General features: G+C 46.4%; 2 protein-coding genes across 7 annotated transcripts in view; one reads left to right on the forward strand and one right to left on the reverse strand.

The window, feature by feature from the left end:
* Positions 1 to 20,896, forward strand: part of GPR146 (G protein-coupled receptor 146) — a 64,037-nt gene extending 43,141 nt beyond the window's left edge. Inside the window, exons 1-2 of one of the 3 annotated variants that reach the window (XM_063934549.1) lie at positions 13,507 to 13,681; positions 17,019 to 20,896. In XM_063934549.1, coding sequence (XP_063790619.1) covers positions 17,061 to 18,062 — 1,002 coding nt within the window. In that variant the 5' untranslated portion in view covers positions 13,507 to 13,681; positions 17,019 to 17,060 and the 3' untranslated portion in view covers positions 18,063 to 20,896. The other 2 variants (XM_063934548.1, XM_063934547.1) reach the window with 2 other exon arrangements.
* Positions 1 to 21,196, reverse strand: part of C7H7orf50 (chromosome 7 C7orf50 homolog) — a 671,077-nt gene that overhangs the window by 208,253 nt on the left and 441,628 nt on the right. The gene's annotated exons all lie outside the window — the stretch shown is intronic.

Consider the following 21,196-nt stretch of genomic DNA (forward strand, 5'->3'; position numbering starts at 1 on the left):
GCCTGTCCCTGTTTCTGTGTCTGCGATGGTAGTGATCTCTGCCTGTCCCTGTTTTCTGGGGTTTGAGATGGTAGTGATCTCTGCCTGTCCCTGTGTCTGCGATGGTAGTGATCTCTGCCTGTCCCTGTTTTCTGGGGTTTGAGATGGTAGTGATCTCTGCCTGTCCCTGTTTTCTGGGTCTGAGATGGTAGTGATATCTGCCTGTCCCTGTTTTCTGGGTCTCAGATGGTAGTGATCTCTGCCTGTCCCTGTTTCTGGGAAGGTAGTGATCTCTGCCTGTCCCTGTGTCTGCGATGGTAGTGATCTCTGCCTGTCCCTGTTTCTGGGAAGGTAGTGATCTCTGCCTGTCCCTGTGTCTGCGATGGTAGTGATCTCTGCCTGTCCCAGTTTCTGCGATGGTAGTGATCTCTGCCTGTCCCAGTTTCTGCGATGGTAGTGATCTCTGCCTGTCCCAGTTTCTGCGATGGTAGTGATCTCTGCCTGTCCCAGTTTCTGCAATGGTAGTGATCTCTGCCTGTCCCAGTTTCTGGGTCTGCAATGGTAGTGATCTCTGCCTGTCCCTGTTTTCTGGGGTTTGAGATGGTAGTGATCTCTGCCTGTCCCTGTTTCTGTGTCTGCGATGGTAGTGATCTCTGCCTGTCCCTGTTTCTGTGTCTGCGATGGTAGTGATCTCTGCCTGTCCCTGTTTCTGGGATGGTAGTGATCTCTGCCTGTCCCTGTTTCTGGGATGGTAGTGATCTCTGCCTGTCCCTGTTTCTGGGTCTGAGATGGTAGTAATCTCTGCCTGTCCTGTTTCTGGATCTGTGATGGTAGTGATCTCTGCCTGTTCCTGTGTCTGAGATGGTAGTGATCTCTGCCTGTCCCTGTTTCTGCATCTGTGATGGTAGTGATCTCTGCCTGTCCCTGTTTCTGGATCTGTGATGGTAGTGATCTCTGCTTGTTCCTGTTTCTGCATCTGTGATGGTAGTGATCTCTGCCTGTCCCTGTTTCTGGATCTGTGATGGTAGTGATCTCTGCCTGTTCCTGTGTCTGAGATGGTAGTGATCTCTGCCTGTCCCTGTTTCTGGATCTGTGATGGTAGTGATCTCTGCCTGTCCCTGTTTCTGAATCTGTGATGGTAGTGATCTCTGCTTGTTCCTGTTTCTGCATCTGTGATGGTAGTGATCTCTGCCTGTCCCGGTTTCTGGATCTGTGATGGTAGTGATCTCTGCCTGTTCCTGTGTCTGAGATGGTAGTGATCTCTGCCTGTCCCTGTTTCTGTGATGGTAGTGATCTCTGCTTGTTCCTGTTTCTGGATCTGTGATGGTAGTGATCTCTGCCTGTCCCTGGATCTGAGATGGTAGTGATCTCTGCCTGTCCCTGTTTCTGAGATTGTAGTGATCTCTGCCTGTCCCTGTTTCTGTGTCTGCGATGGTAGTGATCTCTACCTGTCCCTGTTTCTGCGATGGTAGTGATCTCTACCTGTCCCTGTTTCTGCGATGGTAGTGATCTCTGCCTGTCCCTGTTTCTGGGATGGTAGTGATCTCTGCCTGTCCCAGTTTCTGCGATGGTAGTGATCTCTGCCTGTCCCAGTTTCTGCGATGGTAGTGATCTCTGCCTGTCCCAGTTTCTGCGATGGTAGTGATCTCTGCCTGTCCCAGTTTCTGCGATGGTAGTGATCTCTGCCTGTCCCAGTTTCTGCAATGGTAGTGATCTCTGCCTGTCCCAGTTTCTGGGTCTGCAATGGTAGTGATCTCTGCCTGTCCCTGTTTTCTGGGGTTTGAGATGGTAGTGATCTCTGCCTGTCCCTGTTTCTGTGTCTGCGATGGTAGTGATCTCTGCCTGTCCCTGTTTCTGTGTCTGCGATGGTAGTGATCTCTGCCTGTCCCTGTTTCTGGGATGGTAGTGATCTCTGCCTGTCCCTGTTTCTGGGATGGTAGTGATCTCTGCCTGTCCCTGTTTCTGGGTCTGAGATGGTAGTAATCTCTGCCTGTCCCTGTTTCTGGATCTGTGATGGTAGTGATCTCTGCCTGTTCCTGTGTCTGAGATGGTAGTGATCTCTGCCTGTCCCTGTTTCTGCATCTGTGATGGTAGTGATCTCTGCCTGTCCCTGTTTCTGGATCTGTGATGGTAGTGATCTCTGCTTGTTCCTGTTTCTGCATCTGTGATGGTAGTGATCTCTGCCTGTCCCTGTTTCTGGATCTGTGATGGTAGTGATCTCTGCCTGTTCCTGTGTCTGAGATGGTAGTGATCTCTGCCTGTCCCTGTTTCTGGATCTGTGATGGTAGTGATCTCTGCCTGTCCCTGTTTCTGAATCTGTGATGGTAGTGATCTCTGCTTGTTCCTGTTTCTGCATCTGTGATGGTAGTGATCTCTGCCTGTCCCGGTTTCTGGATCTGTGATGGTAGTGATCTCTGCCTGTTCCTGTGTCTGAGATGGTAGTGATCTCTGCCTGTCCCTGTTTCTGTGATGGTAGTGATCTCTGCTTGTTCCTGTTTCTGGATCTGTGATGGTAGTGATCTCTGCCTGTCCCTGGATCTGAGATGGTAGTGATCTCTGCCTGTCCCTGTTTCTGAGATTGTAGTGATCTCTGCCTGTCCCTGTTTCTGTGTCTGCGATGGTAGTGATCTCTACCTGTCCCTGTTTCTGCGATGGTAGTGATCTCTACCTGTCCCTGTTTCTGCAATGTTAGTGATCTCTGCCTGTCCCTGTTTTCTGGGGTTTGAGATGGTAGTGATCTCTGCCTGTCCCTGTTTTCTGGGGTTTGAGATGGTAGTGATCTCTGCCTGTCCCTGTGTCTGCGATGGTAGTGATCTCTGCCTGTCCCAGTTTCTGCGATGGTAGTGATCTCTGCCTGTCCCTGTTTTCTGGGTCTGAGATGGTAGTGATCGCTGCCTGTCCCTGTTTCTGGGATGGTAGTGATCTCTGCCTGTGCCTGTTTCTGCGTCTGAGATGGTAGTGATCTCTGCCTGTCCCTGTTTCTGGATCTGAGATGGTAGTGATCTCTGCCTGTCCCTGTTTCTGGATCTGAGATGGTAGTGATCTCTGCCTGTCCCTGTTTCTGCAATGTTAGTGATCTCTGCCTGTCCCTGTTTCTGCGTCTGAGATGGTAGTAATCTCTGCCTGTCCCTGTTTTCTGGATCTGAGATGGTAGTGATCGCTGCCTGTCCCTGTTTCTGGGATGGTAGTGATCTCTGCCTGTTCCTGTGTCTGAGATGGTAGTGATCTCTGCCTGTCCCTGTTTTCTGGATCTGTGATGGTAGTGATCTCTGCCTGTCCCTGTTTTCTGGGGTTTGAGATGGTAGTGATCTCTGCCTGTCCCTGTTTCTGTGTCTGCGATGGTAGTGATCTCTGCCTGTCCCTGTTTCTGGGATGGTAGTGATCTCTGCCTGTCCCTGTTTCTGGGATGGTAGTGATCTCTGCCTGTCCCTGTTTCTGGGATGGTAGTGATCTCTGCCTGTCCCTGTTTCTGGATCTGTGATGGTAGTGATCTCTGCCTGTTCCTGTGTCTGAGATGGTAGTGATCTCTGCCTGTCCCTGTTTCTGCATCTGTGATGGTAGTGATCTCTGCCTGTCCCTGTTTCTGGATCTGTGATGGTAGTGATCTCTGCCTGTCCCTGTTTCTGGGATGGTAGTGATCTCTGCCTGTCCCTGTTTCTGGGTCTGAGATGGTAGTAATCTCTGCCTGTCCCTGTTTCTGGATCTGTGATGGTAGTGATCTCTGCCTGTTTCTGGGTCTGAGATGGCAGTAATCTCTGCCTGTCCCTGTTTCTGGATCTGTGATGGTAGTGATCTCTGCCTGTTCCTGTGTCTGAGATGGTAGTGATCTCTGCCTGTCCCTGTTTCTGCATCTGTGATGGTAGTGATCTCTGCCTGTCCCTGTTTCTGGATCTGTGATGGTAGTGATCTCTGCTTGTTCCTGTTTCTGCATCTGTGATGGTAGTGATCTCTGCCTGTCCCTGTTTATGGATCTGTGATGGTAGTGATCTCTGCCTGTCCCTGTTTCTGAATCTGTGATGGTAGTGATCTCTGCCTGTCCCTGTTTCCGGATCTGTGATGGTAGTGATATCTGCTTGTTCCTGTTTCTGCATCTGAGATGGTAGTGATCTCTGCCTGTCCCTGTTTTCTGGATCTGTGATGGTAGTGATCTCTGCCTGTCCCTGTTTCTGTGTCTGCGATGGTAGTGATCTCTGCCTGTCCCTGTTTCTGGGATGGTAGTGATCTCTGCCTGTCCCAGTTTCTGCGATGGTAGTGATCTCTGCCTGTCCCAGTTTCTGCGATGGTAGTGATCTCTGCCTGTCCCAGTTTCTGCGATGGTAGTGATCTCTGCCTGTCCCAGTTTCTGCGATGGTAGTGATCTCTGCCTGTCCCAGTTTCTGTGATGGTAGTGATCTCTGCCTGTCCCTGTTTTCTGGGGTTTGAGATGGTAGTGATCTCTGCCTGTCCCTGTTTCTGTGTCTGCGATGGTAGTGATCTCTGCCTGTTCCTGTGTCTGAGATGGTAGTGATCTCTGCCTGTCCCTGTTTCTGGATCTGTGATGGCAGTGATCTCTGCTTGTCCCTGTTTCTGAATCTGTGATGGTAGTGATCTCTGCTTGTTCCTGTTTCTGCATCTGTGATGGTAGTGATCTCTGCCTGTCCCTGTTTCTGGATCTGTGATGGTAGTGATCTCTGCCTGTTCCTGTGTCTGAGATGGTAGTGATCTCTGCCTGTCCCTGTTTCTGGATCTGTGATGGTAGTGATCTCTGCCTGTCCCTGTTTCTGGATCTGAGATGGTAGTGATCTCTGCCTGTCCCTGTTTCTGTGTCTGCGATGGTAGTGATCTCTACCTGTCCCTGTTTTCTGGGTCTGAGATGGTAGTGATCGCTGCCTGTCCCTGTTTCTGGGATGGTAGTGATCTCTGCCTGTGCCTGTTTCTGCGTCTGAGATGGTAGCGATCTCTGCCTGTCCCTGTTTCTGGATCTGAGATGGTAGTGATCTCTGCCTGTCCCTGTTTCTGGATCTGCGATGGTAGTGATCTCTGCCTGTCCCTGTTTCTGCAATGTTAGTGATCTCTGCCTGTCCCTGTTTCTGCGTCTGAGATGGTAGTAATCTCTGCCTGTCCCTGTTTTCTGGATCTGAGATGGTAGTGATCGCTGCCTGTCCCTGTTTCTGGGATGGTAGTGATCTCTGCCTGTTCCTGTGTCTGAGATGGTAGTGATCTCTGCCTGTCCCTGTTTTCTGGATCTGTGATGGTAGTGATCTCTGCCTGTCCCTGTTTTCTGGGGTTTGAGATGGTAGTGATCTCTGCCTGTCCCTGTTTCTGCGATGGTAGTGATCTCTGCCTGTCCCTGTTTCTGGGATGGTAGTGATCTCTGCCTGTCCCTGTTTCTGGGATGGTAGTGATCTCTGCCTGTCCCTGTTTCTGGGATGGTAGTGATCTCTGCCTGTCCCTGTTTCTGGGTCTGAGATGGTAGTAATCTCTGCCTGTCCCTGTTTCTGGATCTGTGATGGTAGTGATCTCTGCCTGTTCCTGTGTCTGAGATGGTAGTGATCTCTGCCTGTCCCTGTTTCTGCATCTGTGATGGTAGTGATCTCTGCCAGTCCCTGTTTCTGGATCTGTGATGGTAGTGATCTCTGCCTGTCCCTGTTTCTGGGATGGTAGTGATCTCTGCCTGTCCCTGTTTCTGGGTCTGAGATGGTAGTAATCTCTGCCTGTCCCTGTTTCTGGATATGTGATGGTAGTGATCTCTGCCTGTTTCTGGGTCTGAGATGGTAGTTATCTCTGCCTGTCCCTGTTTCTGCATCTGTGATGGTAGTGACCTCTGCCTGTCCCTGTTTCTGGATCTGTGATGGTAGTGATCTCTGCCTGTTCCTGTGTCTGAGATGGTAGTGATCTCTGCCTGTCCCTGTTTCTGCATCTGTGATGGTAGTGATCTCTGCCTGTCCCTGTTTCTGGATCTGTGATGGTAGTGATCTCTGCTTGTTCCTGTTTCTACATCTGAGATGGTAGTGATCTCTGCCTGTCCCTGTTTTCTGGATCTGTGATGGTAGTGATCTCTGCCTGTCCCTGTTTTCTGGATCTGTGATGGTAGTGATCTCTGCCTGTCCCTGTTTCTGTGTCTGCGATGGTAGTGATCTCTGCCTGTCCCTGTTTCTGGGATGGTAGTGATCTCTGCCTGTCCCTGTTTCTGGGATGGTAGTGATCTCTGCCTGTCCCTGTTTCTGGGATGGTAGTGATCTCTGCCTGTCCCTGTTTCTGGGTCTGAGATGGTAGTAATCTCTGCCTGTCCCTGTTTCTGGATCTGTGATGGTAGTGATCTCTGCCTGTTCCTGTGTCTGAGATGGTAGTGATCTCTGCCTGTCCCTGTTTCTGCATCTGTGATGGTAGTGATCTCTGCCTGTCCCCGTTTCAGTGATGGTAGTGATCTCTGCTTGTTCCTGTTTCTGCATCTGAGATGGTAGTGATCTCTGCCTGTCCCTGTTTTCTGGATCTGTGATGGTAGTGATCTCTGCCTGTCCCTGTTTCTGTGTCTGCGATGGTAGTGATCTCTGCCTGTCCCTGTTTCTGGGATGGTAGTGATCTCTGCCTGTCCCTGTTTCTGGGATGGTAGTGATCTCTGCCTGTCCCTGTTTCTGGGTCTGAGATGGTAGTAATCTCTGCCTGTCCCTGTTTCTGGATCTGTGATGGTAGTGATCTCTGCCTGTTCCTGTGTCTGAGATGGTAGTGATCTCTGCCTGTCCCTGTTTCTGCATCTGTGATGGTAGTGATCGCTGCCTGTCCCTGTTTCTGGATCTGTGATGGTAGTGATCTCTGCCTGTCCCTGTTTCTGGGATGGTAGTGATCTCTGCCTGTCCCTGTTTCTGGGTCTGAGATGGTAGTAATCTCTGCCTGTCCCTGTTTCTGGATCTGTGATGGTAGTGATCTCTGCCTGTTTCTGGGTCTGAGATGGTAGTAATCTCTGCCTGTCCCTGTTTCTGGATCTGTGATGGTAGTGATCTCTGCCTGTTTACTATGTCTGAGATGGTAGTGATCTCTGCCTGTCCCTGTTTCTGGATCTGTGATGGTAGTGATCTCTGCTTGTTTCTGTTTCTGGATCTGTGATGGTAGTGATCTCTGCCTGTCCCTGTTTCTGGATCTGTGATGGTAGTGATCTCTGCCTGTTCCTGTGTCTGAGATGGTAGTGATCTCTGCCTGTCCCTGTTTCTGGATCTGTGATGGTAGTGATCTCTGCCTGTTCCTATGTCTGAGATGGTAGTGATCTCTGCCTGTCCCTGTTTCTGAATCTGTGATGGTAGTGATCTCTGCTTGTTCCTGTTTCTGCATCTGTGATGGTAGTGATCTCTGCCTGTCCCTGTTTCTGGATCTGTGATGGTAGTGATCTCTGCCTGTTCCTATGTCTGAGATGGTAGTGATCTCTGCCTGTCCCTGTTTCTGGATCTGTGATGGTAGTGATCTCTGCTTGTTTCTGTTTCTGGATCTGTGATGGTAGTGATCTCTGCCTGTCCCTGTTTCTGGATCTGTGATGGTAGTGATCTCTGCCTGTTCCTGTGTCTGAGATGGTAGTGATCTCTGCCTGTCCCTGTTTCTGGATCTGTGATGGTAGTGATCTCTGCCTGTCCCTGAATTTGAGATGGTAGTGATCTCTGCTTGTTCCTGTTTCTGCATCTGTGATGGTAGTGATCTCTGCCTGTCCCTGTTTCTGGATCTGTGATGGTAGTGATCTCTGCCTGTTCCTATGTCTGAGATGGTAGTGATCTCTGCCTGTCCCTGTTTCTGGATCTGTGATGGTAGTGATCTCTGCTTGTTTCTGTTTCTGGATCTGTGATGGTAGTGATGTCTGCCTGTCCCTGTTTCTGGATCTGAGATGGTAGTGATCTCTGCCTGTCCCTGTTTCTGAGATTGTAGTGATCTCTGCCTGTCCCTGTTTCTGTGATGGTAGTGATCTCTACCTGTCCCTGTTTCTGAGATGGTAGTGATCTCTGCCTGTCCCTGTTTCTGCATCTGTGATGGTAGTGATCTCTGCCTGTCCCTGTTTCTGGATCTGTGATGGTAGTGATCTCTGCCTGTCCCTGTTTCTGGGATGGTAGTGATCTCTGCCTGTCCCTGTTTCTGGGTCTGAGATGGTAGTAATCTCTGCCTGTCCCTGTTTCTGGATCTGTGATGGTAGTGATCTCTGCTTGTTCCTGTTTCTGCATCTGTGATGGTAGTGATCTCTGCCTGTCCCTGTTTCTGGATCTGTGATGGTAGTGATCTCTGCCTGTTCCTGTGTCTGAGATGGTAGTGATCTCTGCCTGTCCCTGTTTCTGCATCTGTGATGGTAGTGATCTCTGCCTGTCCCTGTTTCTGGATCTGTGATGGTAGTGATCTCTGCTTGTTCCTGTTTCTGCATCTGAGATGGTAGTGATCTCTGCCTGTCCCTGTTTTCTGGATCTGTGATGGTAGTGATCTCTGCCTGTCCCTGTTTCTGTGTCTGCGATGGTAGTGATCTCTGCCTGTCCCTGTTTCTGGGATGGTAGTGATCTCTGCCTGTCCCAGTTTCTGCGATGGTAGTGATCTCTGCCTGTCCCAGTTTCTGCGATGGTAGTGATCTCTGCCTGTCCCAGTTTCTGCGATGGTAGTGATCTCTGCCTGTCCCAGTTTCTGCGATGGTAGTGATCTCTGCCTGTCCCAGTTTCTGTGATGGTAGTGATCTCTGCCTGTCCCTGTTTTCTGGGGTTTGAGATGGTAGTGATCTCTGCCTGTCCCTGTTTCTGTGTCTGCGATGGTAGTGATCTCTGCCTGTTCCTGTGTCTGAGATGGTAGTGATCTCTGCCTGTCCCTGTTTCTGGATCTGTGATGGTAGTGATCTCTGCTTGTCCCTGTTTCTGAATCTGTGATGGTAGTGATCTCTGCTTGTTCCTGTTTCTGCATCTGTGATGGTAGTGATCTCTGCCTGTTCCTGTTTCTGGATCTGTGATGGTAGTGATCTCTGCCTGTTCCTGTGTCTGAGATGGTAGTGATCTCTGCCTGTCCCTGTTTCTGGATCTGTGATGGTAGTGATCTCTGCTTGTTCCTGTTTCTGGATCTGTGATGGTAGTGATCTCTGCCTGTCCCTGTTTCTGAGATGGTAGTGATCTCTGCCTGTCCCTGTTTCTGTGTCTGCGATGGTAGTGATCTCTACCTGTCCCTGTTTCTGCAATGTTAGTGATCTCTGCCTGTCCCTGTTTCTGTGTCTGCGATGGTAGTGATCTCTACCTGTCCCTGTTTTCTGGGTCTGAGATGGTAGTGATCGCTGCCTGTCCCTGTTTCTGGGATGGTAGTGATCTCTGCCTGTGCCTGTTTCTGCGTCTGAGATGGTAGTGATCTCTGCCTGTCCCTGTTTCTGGATCTGAGATGGTAGTGATCTCTGCCTGTCCCTGTTTCTGGATCTGCGATGGTAGTGATCTCTGCCTGTCCCTGTTTCTGCAATGTTAGTGATCTCTGCCTGTCCCTGTTTCTGCGTCTGAGATGGTAGTAATCTCTGCCTGTCCCTGTTTTCTGGATCTGAGATGGTAGTGATCGCTGCCTGTCCCTGTTTCTGGGATGGTAGTGATCTCTGCCTGTTCCTGTGTCTGAGATGGTAGTGATCTCTGCCTGTCCCTGTTTTCTGGATCTGTGATGGTAGTGATCTCTGCCTGTCCCTGTTTTCTGGGGTTTGAGATGGTAGTGATCTCTGCCTGTCCCTGTTTCTGTGTCTGCGATGGTAGTGATCTCTGCCTGTCCCTGTTTCTGGGATGGTAGTGATCTCTGCCTGTCCCTGTTTCTGGGATGGTAGTGATCTCTGCCTGTCCCTGTTTCTGGGATGGTAGTGATCTCTGCCTGTCCCTGTTTCTGGGTCTGAGATGGTAGTAATCTCTGCCTGTCCCTGTTTCTGGATCTGTGATGGTAGTGATCTCTGCCTGTTCCTGTGTCTGAGATGGTAGTGATCTCTGCCTGTCCCTGTTTCTGCATCTGTGATGGTAGTGATCTCTGCCAGTCCCTGTTTCTGGATCTGTGATGGTAGTGATCTCTGCCTGTCCCTGTTTCTGGGATGGTAGTGATCTCTGCCTGTCCCTGTTTCTGGGTCTGAGATGGTAGTAATCTCTGCCTGTCCCTGTTTCTGGATATGTGATGGTAGTGATCTCTGCCTGTTTCTGGGTCTGAGATGGTAGTAATCTCTGCCTGTCCCTGTTTCTGTGATGGTAGTGATCTCTGCCTGTTCCTGTGTCTGAGATGGTAGTGATCTCTGCCTGTCCCTGTTTCTGCATCTGTGATGGTAGTGATCTCTGCCTGTCCCTGTTTCTGGATCTGTGATGGTAGTGATCTCTGCTTGTTCCTGTTTCTGCATCTGTGATGGTAGTGACCTCTGCCTGTCCCTGTTTCTGGATCTGTGATGGTAGTGATCTCTGCCTGTTCCTGTGTCTGAGATGGTAGTGATCTCTGCCTGTCCCTGTTTCTGCATCTGTGATGGTAGTGATCTCTGCCTGTCCCTGTTTCTGGTTCTGTGATGGTAGTGATCTCTGCTTGTTCCTGTTTCTGCATCTGAGATGGTAGTGATCTCTGCCTGTCCCTGTTTTCTGGATCTGCGATGGTAGTGATCTCTGCCTGTCCCTGTTTCTGTGTCTGCGATGGTAGTGATCTCTGCCTGTCCCTGTTTCTGGGATGGTAGTGATCTCTGCCTGTCCCTGTTTCTGGGATGGTAGTGATCTCTGCCTGTCCCTGTTTCTGGGATGGTAGTGATCTCTGCCTGTCCCTGTTTCTGGGTCTGAGATGGTAGTAATCTCTGCCTGTCCCTGTTTCTGGATCTGTGATGGTAGTGATCTCTGCCTGTTCCTGTGTCTGAGATGGTAGTGATCTCTGCCTGTCCCTGTTTCTGCATCTGTGATGGTAGTGATCTCTGCCTGTCCCTGTTTCTGGATCAGTGATGGTAGTGATCTCTGCTTGTTCCTGTTTCTGCATCTGAGATGGTAGTGATCTCTGCCTGTCCCTGTTTTCTGGATCTGTGATGGTAATGATCTCTGCCTGTCCCTGTTTCTGTGTCTGCGATGGTAGTGATCTCTGCCTGTCCCTGTTTCTGGGATGGTAGTGATCTCTGCCTGTCCCTGTTTCTGGGATGGTAGTGATCTCTGCCTGTCCCTGTTTCTGGGATGGTAGTGATCTCTGCCTGTCCCTGTTTCTGGGTCTGAGATGGTAGTAATCTCTGCCTGTCCCTGTTTCTGGATCTGTGATGGTAGTGATCTCTGCCCGTTCCTGTGTCTGAGATGGTAGTGATCTCTGCCTGTCCCTGTTTCTGCATCTGTGATGGTAGTGATCTCTGCCTGTCCCTGTTTCTGGATCTGTGATGGTAGTGATCTCTGCCTGTCCCTGTTTCTGGGATGGTAGTGATCTCTGCCTGTCCCTGTTTCTGGGTCTGAGATGGTAGTAATCTCTGCCTGTCCCTGTTTCTGGATCTGTGATGGTAGTGATCTCTGCCTGTTTACTATGTCTGAGATGGTAGTGATCTCTGCCTGTCCCTGTTTCTGGATCTGTGATGGTAGTGATCTCTGCTTGTTTCTGTTTCTGGATCTGTGATGGTAGTGATCTCTGCCTGTCCCTGTTTCTGGATCTGTGATGGTAGTGATCTCTGCCTGTTCCTGTGTCTGAGATGGTAGTGATCTCTGCCTGTCCCTGTTTCTGGATCTGTGATGGTAGTGATCTCTGCCTGTTCCTATGTCTGAGATGGTAGTGATCTCTGCCTGTCCCTGTTTCTGAATCTGTGATGGTAGTGATCTCTGCTTGTTCCTGTTTCTGCATCTGTGATGGTAGTGATCTCTGCCTGTCCCTGTTTCTGGATCTGTGATGGTAGTGATCTCTGCCTGTTCCTATGTCTGAGATGGTAGTGATCTCTGCCTGTCCCTGTTTCTGGATCTGTGATGGTAGTGATCTCTGCTTGTTTCTGGATCTGTGATGGTAGTGATCTCTGCCTGTCCCTGTTTCTGGATCTGTGATGGTAGTGATCTCTGCCTGTCCCTGAATTTGTGATGGTAGTGATCTCTGCTTGTTCCTGTTTCTGCATCTGTGATGGTAGTGATCTCTGCCTGTCCCTGTTTCTGGATCTGTGATGGTAGTGATCTCTGCCTGTTCCTATGTCTGAGATGGTAGTGATCTCTGCCTGTCCCTGTTTCTGGATCTGTGATGGTAGTGATCTCTGCTTGTTTCTGTTTCTGGATCTGTGATGGTAGTGATCTCTGCCTGTCCCTGTTTCTGGATCTGAGATGGTAGTGATCTCTGCCTGTCCCTGTTTCTGAGATTGTAGTGATCTCTGCCTGTCCCTGTTTCTGTGATGGTAGTGATCTCTACCTGTCCCTGTTTCTGCAATGTTAGTGATCTCTGCCTGTCCCTGTTTCTGTGTCTGCGATGGTAGTGATCTCTACCTGTCCCTGTTTTCTGGGTCTGAGATGGTAGTGATCGCTGCCTGTCCCTGTTTCTGGGATGGTAGTGATCTCTGCCTGTGCCTGTTTCTGCGTCTGAGATGGTAGTGATCTCTGCCTGTCCCTGTTTCTGGATCTGCGATGGTAGTGATCTCTGCCTGTCCCTGTTTCTGCAATGTTAGTGATCTCTGCCTGTCCCTGTTTCTGCGTCTGAGATGGTAGTAATCTCTGCCTGTCCCTGTTTTCTGGATCTGAGATGGTAGTGATCGCTGCCTGTCCCTGTTTCTGGGATGGTAGTGATCTCTGCCTGTTCCTGTGTCTGAGATGGTAGTGATCTCTGCCTGTCCCTGTTTTCTGGATCTGTGATGGTAGTGATCTCTGCCTGTCCCTATTATCTGGATCTGTGATGGTAGTGATCTCTGCCTGTCCCTGTTTCTGTGTTTGCGATAGTAGTGAACTCTACCTGGGTCGCGTTACCTGGGAATCCGAACCTGTTAACTACCAGGTTCGAACCCGGCACCGACCCGGGTAGCCCATGGAGAGCTGGGTCACTGGCGCTGGGAGATTATGTAATCTCCAAGTGCTGCTAGAAAGAAGACCCATCAATAACCCGGGTCTAACCCAGCTGACACAGATTACAACCGTGTTCAAAATACCGGTTAGGTCCTGGCATTTTGGTGGAAAAGGGGTATTACACTTCGGAGAAACACTATCAGTGGCTTGTTATTTATCTTCACCAAGTTACCTATATACATTTCAGGCTCATGTGAACTACCATCAGCCCTTAAACGTTACATGTATATTTGCAAACATTCGCACTGCAGAATGTGTTCTACACGACGCGCATTTTATGCTTAGTAACCTTTCAGATCAGTGCTCTTTGTGGATGCTTCAACTATGGTACTTGGGATGTCTCTGTGATGTGTGTGCTGCACAATTCCCTGGCAGGAAATGGGTGAGAGGACATGAAAAGAGCCCTGAGAGCATCAGGCACCTGCGTGTCTGTCTCCTACTGTAATCTCATCACTGCGTATCACTCTGAAAACCATTCTCTACTCCTGTAAACAGTCAGTAGGGAGTGGCTGAGCCAGCCTGCCAAGTGTAGCTGAAACTTTCTGATCAGAGTACAGGCTGGAAAACAAGTGCAGAACGTGCGGACACTGTATTTCACCACGGCCATGCAGCAGCCAGGTCACTACAGCGCCGAAAGAGAGAGAGAAGCATTACTCAGGAAATGTGTTCACTTCCTTCCTATATGATACTTACCAACTTCACTGCGAAGCCTTTCTAGCAGGAGGAATGTGCAGTGAAAGGTAGGAGCTCGTTAATAACTATGGTCACTGGAATTCACTTTAAAATCCTTCGCTGCTTAAGTAAGGTCAGGAGCGTCTTGTCAGACTCCTGCCTGCCAGCACGTTGGTCATTCTTATAGAGCTGCTCAAGGATTGTGTTCAGTAGCGACAGGTAAGACATTCATCTGATCATACAGCAAATTCACTCTTTTACCAGACTGTCTATAATAGGTTTGTGTTGTGTGTATTTTTTCTTTTGTCTTGATGGATTGTAAGATACTGTAGATCATAATACATTACTTTCAAACTGTAGTGATAACCTGTCATTGGGCTGGCTTATTGAGTGAGGATGGATAGATAGAAGGCCATTGTTTCTGTAACCAAGGTCATATTTTAAGGAAATCTTGCATATTTTCTGTTCTGTGTGTAAATGTGTAATAAGTACAGTATGTGATGTTACATCGAGTCAGGCTTTACCATTCACTTAAGCCGGCCATGCACTGAACGATTATCGTTCAGAACTGGCAGATGCACGACCGTTTTGAACGATTATTGTTCAGAACGATAATCGATCAATGTTGAAAGCGGCAGAAACACTGTTGGAATCGTTTCATTTGGTTATCAAACATGTTTGGTAATCATCCTGACGATTCCATGCAGTGAAGATCGCTACACATTGTACTGTGCTACAAGACTTAAACTGGGAACACACTGCTCAATCATCAGGACGAACAGCTCATTCTCAGCTGCCCGGTCCGATTACTGCGCAGTGTGTACACAGCACTCAGGGCTGACAGTTGTTCCAATACCAGTCAGGTCTACTCCCAACATCTGGACTGCTGCATGATGTTTGTTGGGACCAATGAGGTGGTATCGTGCTGCAAATGCAGTGTGTAGAGACTGTCTGACATACAGATGTGTCCTCACACACTGTTAGCACAATTGCGCCAAATAGCCCTTTGTGGTGCACAAGATCCCATGCGACTTGGATTGCGCCGAATGTCTTTCACATAAATGTGCATTTTAGCGCATAAATTAAACAACGGATGCGGCAAAACCGCTTACAGAGACTGCAGTGATTAATTTAACATGTGACTGTTGGACATCTGCGTGCAAATGAGTCTGAATATGTATGCAAAGTGCAACGATGCAGCGGCCACAGCTTTTTCTCATGCCAAGTTCTGTGGTGCTTCATCTGCAAATTTGTATGTTTAAAACTAATTTCCGTGTGATTTAAGTCGCAGCCGGGTGTCTCTGGTACAGACCGAGTGGTATTTTGTGGCATCTGCGGTGCGAATAAGATGCAGATTTAAAGAAAAAGTCCCTACGCTATACCGCTCGTATCGGGTATCTCGCTCCGCATGGCGTATTAAGTGCATTTAAAAACATTACCTAAACGCTCTTTAGGGACATTTGTCGTTCGGATGCTCTCTGGATTGTTTTAGCTCTCAGGATAACAAGAGGATTGTTTCTATAATCTGTCATGTGTATACCTATCTTTAGATAGGTTTGGCTGTGCTTTCTGATGGCCGAGTTACCATTAATATAACACTAAGGTTTGAGCCCAGGTCACATGCTCATTACGTAGCTGAAACATTGTGTAGGATGTCATTTATTTGGGATTCAGGTCCTCGACCATTCCTGATGCCACAGATTTTAAGTACAGTCCCAAAAGCAGTGGTAACGTTACCCAGGAACCTACAAACGCACGGGAAGGCAACTGCTGTAATCTATGCCAGGGTTAGGTATCCAGTCAAAGGTAAACACTGTGGAAAGGACACAGAGGGTGATCTAAAGCAGCACCAAGTTATGCATGGTGGCCAATGGCGATAATTAATATAGGCCTCGTGTGTCCTACTTTCACGGACATGACCTTTTAATCCGCAGCAAATCTTGGATGCCCAGTACTTCTCATACATACAAGTTAATGGGTTAGGTTCCTTTTAATGTTTTACTTTCATTGCCACTGAAAAATAATTATTTGGTGGATTTTATGACCGGACAAAACACTACAAGTTACGTGGTGGGTCAAAGATTTTAATGTCAGACTGAAAGGAGCTTTAGACTAGCGGCATAAAAACTACGGAGACCCTGACTGCTACATTAATCAATATGGGGTATGTGTTTTATAGGCATCTTATGGTATTCAAGGCACAATCACTGTGAGGACAACTTGGGCTTTAACACAATGGGTAAAGTTGACACAAGGACGATTATTTCCACAAATCTTAATATGTACTACATTTTTTTTTGGTTAAATGATTACTCATGCCACTCCGTCTTTTAATCATTTCTACCACTAACTTTCAATTAATTTGTGACTAAATGTTCTTTCATATTTGCCTCTCTCACTTAAACTGGCATCATTCACTTGCGTAATGCACTAATGTTTCAACTGAAGGGACGAGAAGAATTGCATATGGGTCATCATCGCTTCAGTTGAGTTGTTGGAAGGCAGCAGGCTCCTCATTCGTCAGAGAGATCGCATGGCACAGGTTTCCTAGCACGCATCAATTATTTATGTTGATGCATAATTCAATCTCTCACAATTATATGTCTATAGGCTACTGACACAATGCTTTATAAGACAGAAATACAAAGGATTTAACAAGAAAAGGTGTGTTTTCCATACATGTACATTGTACTACAACATTTGTTAGTCCCTGACTGACAGACTCTACTACACACTTGGGCAGCCTGTGGCAACTGCTTGGGAAGGCTGGTAGGTTGTGCTGGGACGTGCAGTTCTACTACGGCTCAAGAGAAACAGGTTGCGCTTCCCTGCACTAGACTACGATACAGCAGCTGAAATGTTTAGCTAATTAGTGACAGTGATGGAAGTAAATTAGAAATGTCATGTGGATCCTATATATTACATTTCTGAGATAAGAAATGATGTTTATATTGTGTTAACACGTACATTAATAACGTGTCTCTCCAAGAAAAAAAAAACACACGCTATGTTTTAATATGATCCCTTTCAATATTTGTTATGTCTAGTTATATATTTGTAATGACTGCTCTACTACTTACTACCGGAATAAGTTTCCATTAAAATAAATGTGTTGAAAAAAATCAGCGGAAGATTATTTCCCTTTAGAGTGTATATCGAACTGTTTTCCTGTGTAATTATCAGTAATGACCAAATGATGAATCATTTTCGCCAGCAGACAAATTTGCACAATTAAAACTGCCAGCCTTACAGAAAAGACAGGAAGAGGCTTTAATGGGATGATACGAGTTCAGTACCGGGTAGAACCTTGTTTGCGCATCACACAGGATGAGATCTGTGCACTCACGATTACTCTGGTACACACAAACGATTATTAACCGACTGTCATTTCTTTTCCCCCCACAGCTCAGCTGGTGACCAGCTAATCAGCAGTCGACTGGAATCACTATGTGGAGTTGCGAAGATTTTAATTATACTGACAACAGCCAAGACCAGCGTCTGTGCCATGATTTCCACCTTGTACTCTTCGTCTTCTCCATCTTCTACCTCATCATTTGCTTTCCGACTGGTCTCTGCTACAATGTACAGCTTGTGCTGGTTAACCTGTATAACAAATCGACTATGACTATGCCAGATGTCTATTTTGTGAACATTGCGATCGCTGGGATTATCATTAATGCAGTGGCCCCCGTGTACCTTCTAGGACCAGAGTACACCAAGTGGTCACTATGGAGCTTTGGCAAGGAAGTTTACATCACTTTGCTCATTCTCTTTAACGTTTCGTCTTTGGTGATTATGTATTCCACAACGTTGCTCAGTCTGGACTATTACATAGAATGTGCCCTACCAAGAACTTACATGTCAAGTGTCTACAACACAAAGCATGTGTGTGGCTTCATCTGGGGAGGTGCGGTGCTGACCAGCTTCTCGTCTCTCCTCTTCTACATCTGCAATCATGTCTCCACCAAAATCATTGAGTGCTCCAAGATGCAGAACAGGGAGGCAGCTGATGCCATCATGGTGCTGATTGGATATGTGGTGCCAGTTCTCGCTGTTTTATACGCTTTGATTCTCATCCTGCAGATGCGAAGAGAAGCCACGCCTCTGGACCAGGACAGCGGGAGGCTAGACCCATCAGTGCACCGCCTTTTAATTGCAACTGTTTGCACACAGTTTATTTTATGGACGCCGTACTACGCTACCCTGATGGTAAATACTTTTACAGACGTTCATGTCAAGTCCACCGACCGCAACTTCATGAGAACATTTCACTTCATTGAGGGCATGTCTAGCTTTTTGGCCTTTTCAAGCAGCTTTGTCATACCTCTATTACACAGACACATTAACAAAAACTTTCACAGCAAGTTACAGAGGTTGCTTAAAAAACTGCACTGTGGAAACCAGGGATGTGCACATGAACACACGGTGGTCCAGCAGGTGATGACTTAAAATACAGCTATGGGTGGTAGAACGGTGAAGCTGTTCCCCATCGAACGGACTGTGTACTCTGTAGAGTATTAAAGGGCGGCTGCTATTGTTTCAGACATGAGTCTTAGGCATGACCACGCAGCAAATATCATACTGCATGTCACGTGATCATCTGTTCCTATTTAATTCTAATTAGTTATAGAGGCTGGTATTTACAGACATGTTTGATATTTGCGCTAACACACTAAAGTGGTGTGGTGCCCTAGAACTGGAACCATATCCTACATGATGCTGATGATAGATTAGCTGGAGTTGTACCTTGATTGGTGTCGGTCAGTTGTGGGTCAACCTTATGATAACATAAAATGACCTACACTTAATCTACAGCCCAAAAGACCCATCCACATATCTGTCAGGAGGCACCTTGATTGAATTTAACTCATCAATTAAGCCAAGACCTTTCTTTGCAAAGTTTTATAGGCAAAGATAGATGAAGACATTAAACCTTGAGGTTAACTGTTCTACCGAAGAAACTACAAAGCACTTTGATACTATAGAAAAGCATTCTATTGTAATTTCTCATTAACACAGTGTGAAGTGAATTCCTTTTTCTAATATATGCAACAAGCTTTCTATAGTTTGACTACTAAACGAAAAAAAAAAAAAAACACAGGTAACACGTTTGAGAGGATCTTTGTAGCTCTTGTACAAGTAATAATATGGGAGTTTACTGACATTTTAATCCTAACAAATAATGAAGGACAGGGCGTGTAATTGTCCAGGGATGGTGAGAGTTGGACTACAAGTGTATCTCATCACTGTCCATTACAACTGTATTTCACCTGTACAGATACACACACAAATTACCCTTCATTTCCCATCCCAGTTGTTGGAAATTAACATTATGGGCACACTCAACAAGTGTATTAGACATTCCTGATTATTATAAAATGACTAAAGGCTAATTGCGCATGCAAGCAGCAAACCATGTAATAAAATACAAAACACATGAGATGCACAGCTCACATCATCTTCAATAGGCATGTATAAGACACACATATCAGCAGTCCACCCAAGTAAGATATATTTCGTTTCAGAGCTGTCGACCAGATAAAACTATGCACACCACATCTTTTGCAAATTGTAAAAGGACACACATGAAACAGTTACATATTCTATCCATTGTAAATGGGGCCCATAAATACAAAATTAATTTGGGCAATTTCCTATTTTGCCGATGACTGTGACAGGCATCAGGCAAACTCCAATATTTTGGAAATCCTCTATTCACTGATTCCGACCCAAAATGATCACAATTGGGGAGCCAGAGATTTTTAACATGTAGGATTTTGCCTGTCCTCCTGGAAATTGAAGATTATCGGAGTCTACAGTAATCTTTGCAGAATTTCTAGTTAGATGTATGGCCTGCATTAGTCAATTCTCAAGGACTAGATCACTCCGAGAAGCCAGACAGACATCAAATATAAAAGATTAATACATTAACATGGTGTCAATCAGACAAATAAGGTGCAAAATCTTAAGTCTGATCAAAGGTATACTGCTATATCCTCCATGTTATTTGCCTGATTTGCCCTCTCCTTGGCGTTTTATCTTAGGAATGTGGTTACAATGCCAAGCCTTCATACACTCGTTTGAGAAAATCATCACACAACGACAGATGCTAATTACAGCAAATTGGGTATATTTAACAAAAAGATGCAAAGAGAATGCAATGCAGCCAATCAGCTGTAAGTTTTGTGGAGTCAGCCTACTAAAAGCGAACATCTGATTAGCTGCTGTGGGTTTACAGCAACCCTTGCTTTTTGCTCCATATTATTAAATAATACCCATACTGTAGCTATCCTGCTTGACTACAGATACATCCACACTTATGTGTGGTCTATCCAACTATACTACCTCAAACTCCCCACATTTCAAGGAAGTCAAGTACAGCATTTAGAGGGTATCCAATTATCCGTGGCAATTTACCGTAGATAATGGATTCACCGGGGGCTATCCAATTAGCCCTGATGCATGTCTAAGGCGATCATAAGTGCCGCGAAAATACATAGTTCCGCGACTTTTCGCAGGACCTATGTATTTTTACACAAAGAACGGGTTTTTTTGTGCAAGGTAATTGGATAGGGGTGATAAAATAAAAATTGTGAAAACCCCCCGCTTTTCTATACCACGGCACTGTCGCAGATAATTGGATACCCACTTTAGAATAAAACATTACCTATAATGCAACAAACACAATCTTGTGTTTACAATAACTTATAATTTACTGTTTAAGAAAAATCCAAGTGCGTTTTTGTTTTAAAACAACTGCAGTGTACAGTATATATGTCAAAAACAACATATAAACCCTAAACTCAACAAAATAAGTGCATAAAAGGCATTACTTCTTACATTATTGGTATTAATAAACAGAAATATATTTTTTAATATTTTTTTATTTCATTACATGAAGGATTTATGCAGCTATAGGCATTTGAAGTTTCAGTATAATATGCTCATTTTTTCAACCCCTCACCTGCCAGAGAAGGGTGAACAGTACATAAAAATAAAATCCACCTTTTAATGTATAAACCATACACAGAATCCTTGTATATTGTTAAATTATTTTATAATAATCAGAGTGTTTGTGGAATAGCTGAAAAGGTGGAGTGGAGAACTGTATGTGTCTCATCGGCTATCCTATCCATGTTGTAAACAGAAGTGTCTTTGCATGTTCTCGCCATGTACTGCTCTGCCTCTGGCAGCACAACCAGTGAATACAGTGTTATATGTCCCCCAACATGATGTATTAATGATGTCAACCCCATTAAAATAGCATTGCTGTGTATTTGGAATTTGCTGGATTAATTGTGTGTGAGCAACTGTTCCCTGGATGGAGAAGGAACATACGTGGGGCTTAGCAAACTAAGGGGTTGATGTATCAAGCTTTGAAAAGAGTGGAGAAGTGAACAAGCTAAGAAGTTGCCCATGGCAACCAATAATCATCTACCTAACATTTCAAGGAATGTACTTAATAAATGCTTCCTCAAAGCCGATTGGTTGCAATGGGCAACTTCTCCATTCTTTTCACAGCTTCATACAACAACCCCCAACTCAATCAGAGGTGTCAAAAATTAGAACGTGTGTCCTTCATG

The sequence above is a fragment of the Pseudophryne corroboree genome, chromosome 7, assembly GCF_028390025.1.
Source record: "Pseudophryne corroboree isolate aPseCor3 chromosome 7, aPseCor3.hap2, whole genome shotgun sequence".
Lineage (NCBI taxonomy): Eukaryota > Metazoa > Chordata > Amphibia > Anura > Myobatrachidae > Pseudophryne > Pseudophryne corroboree.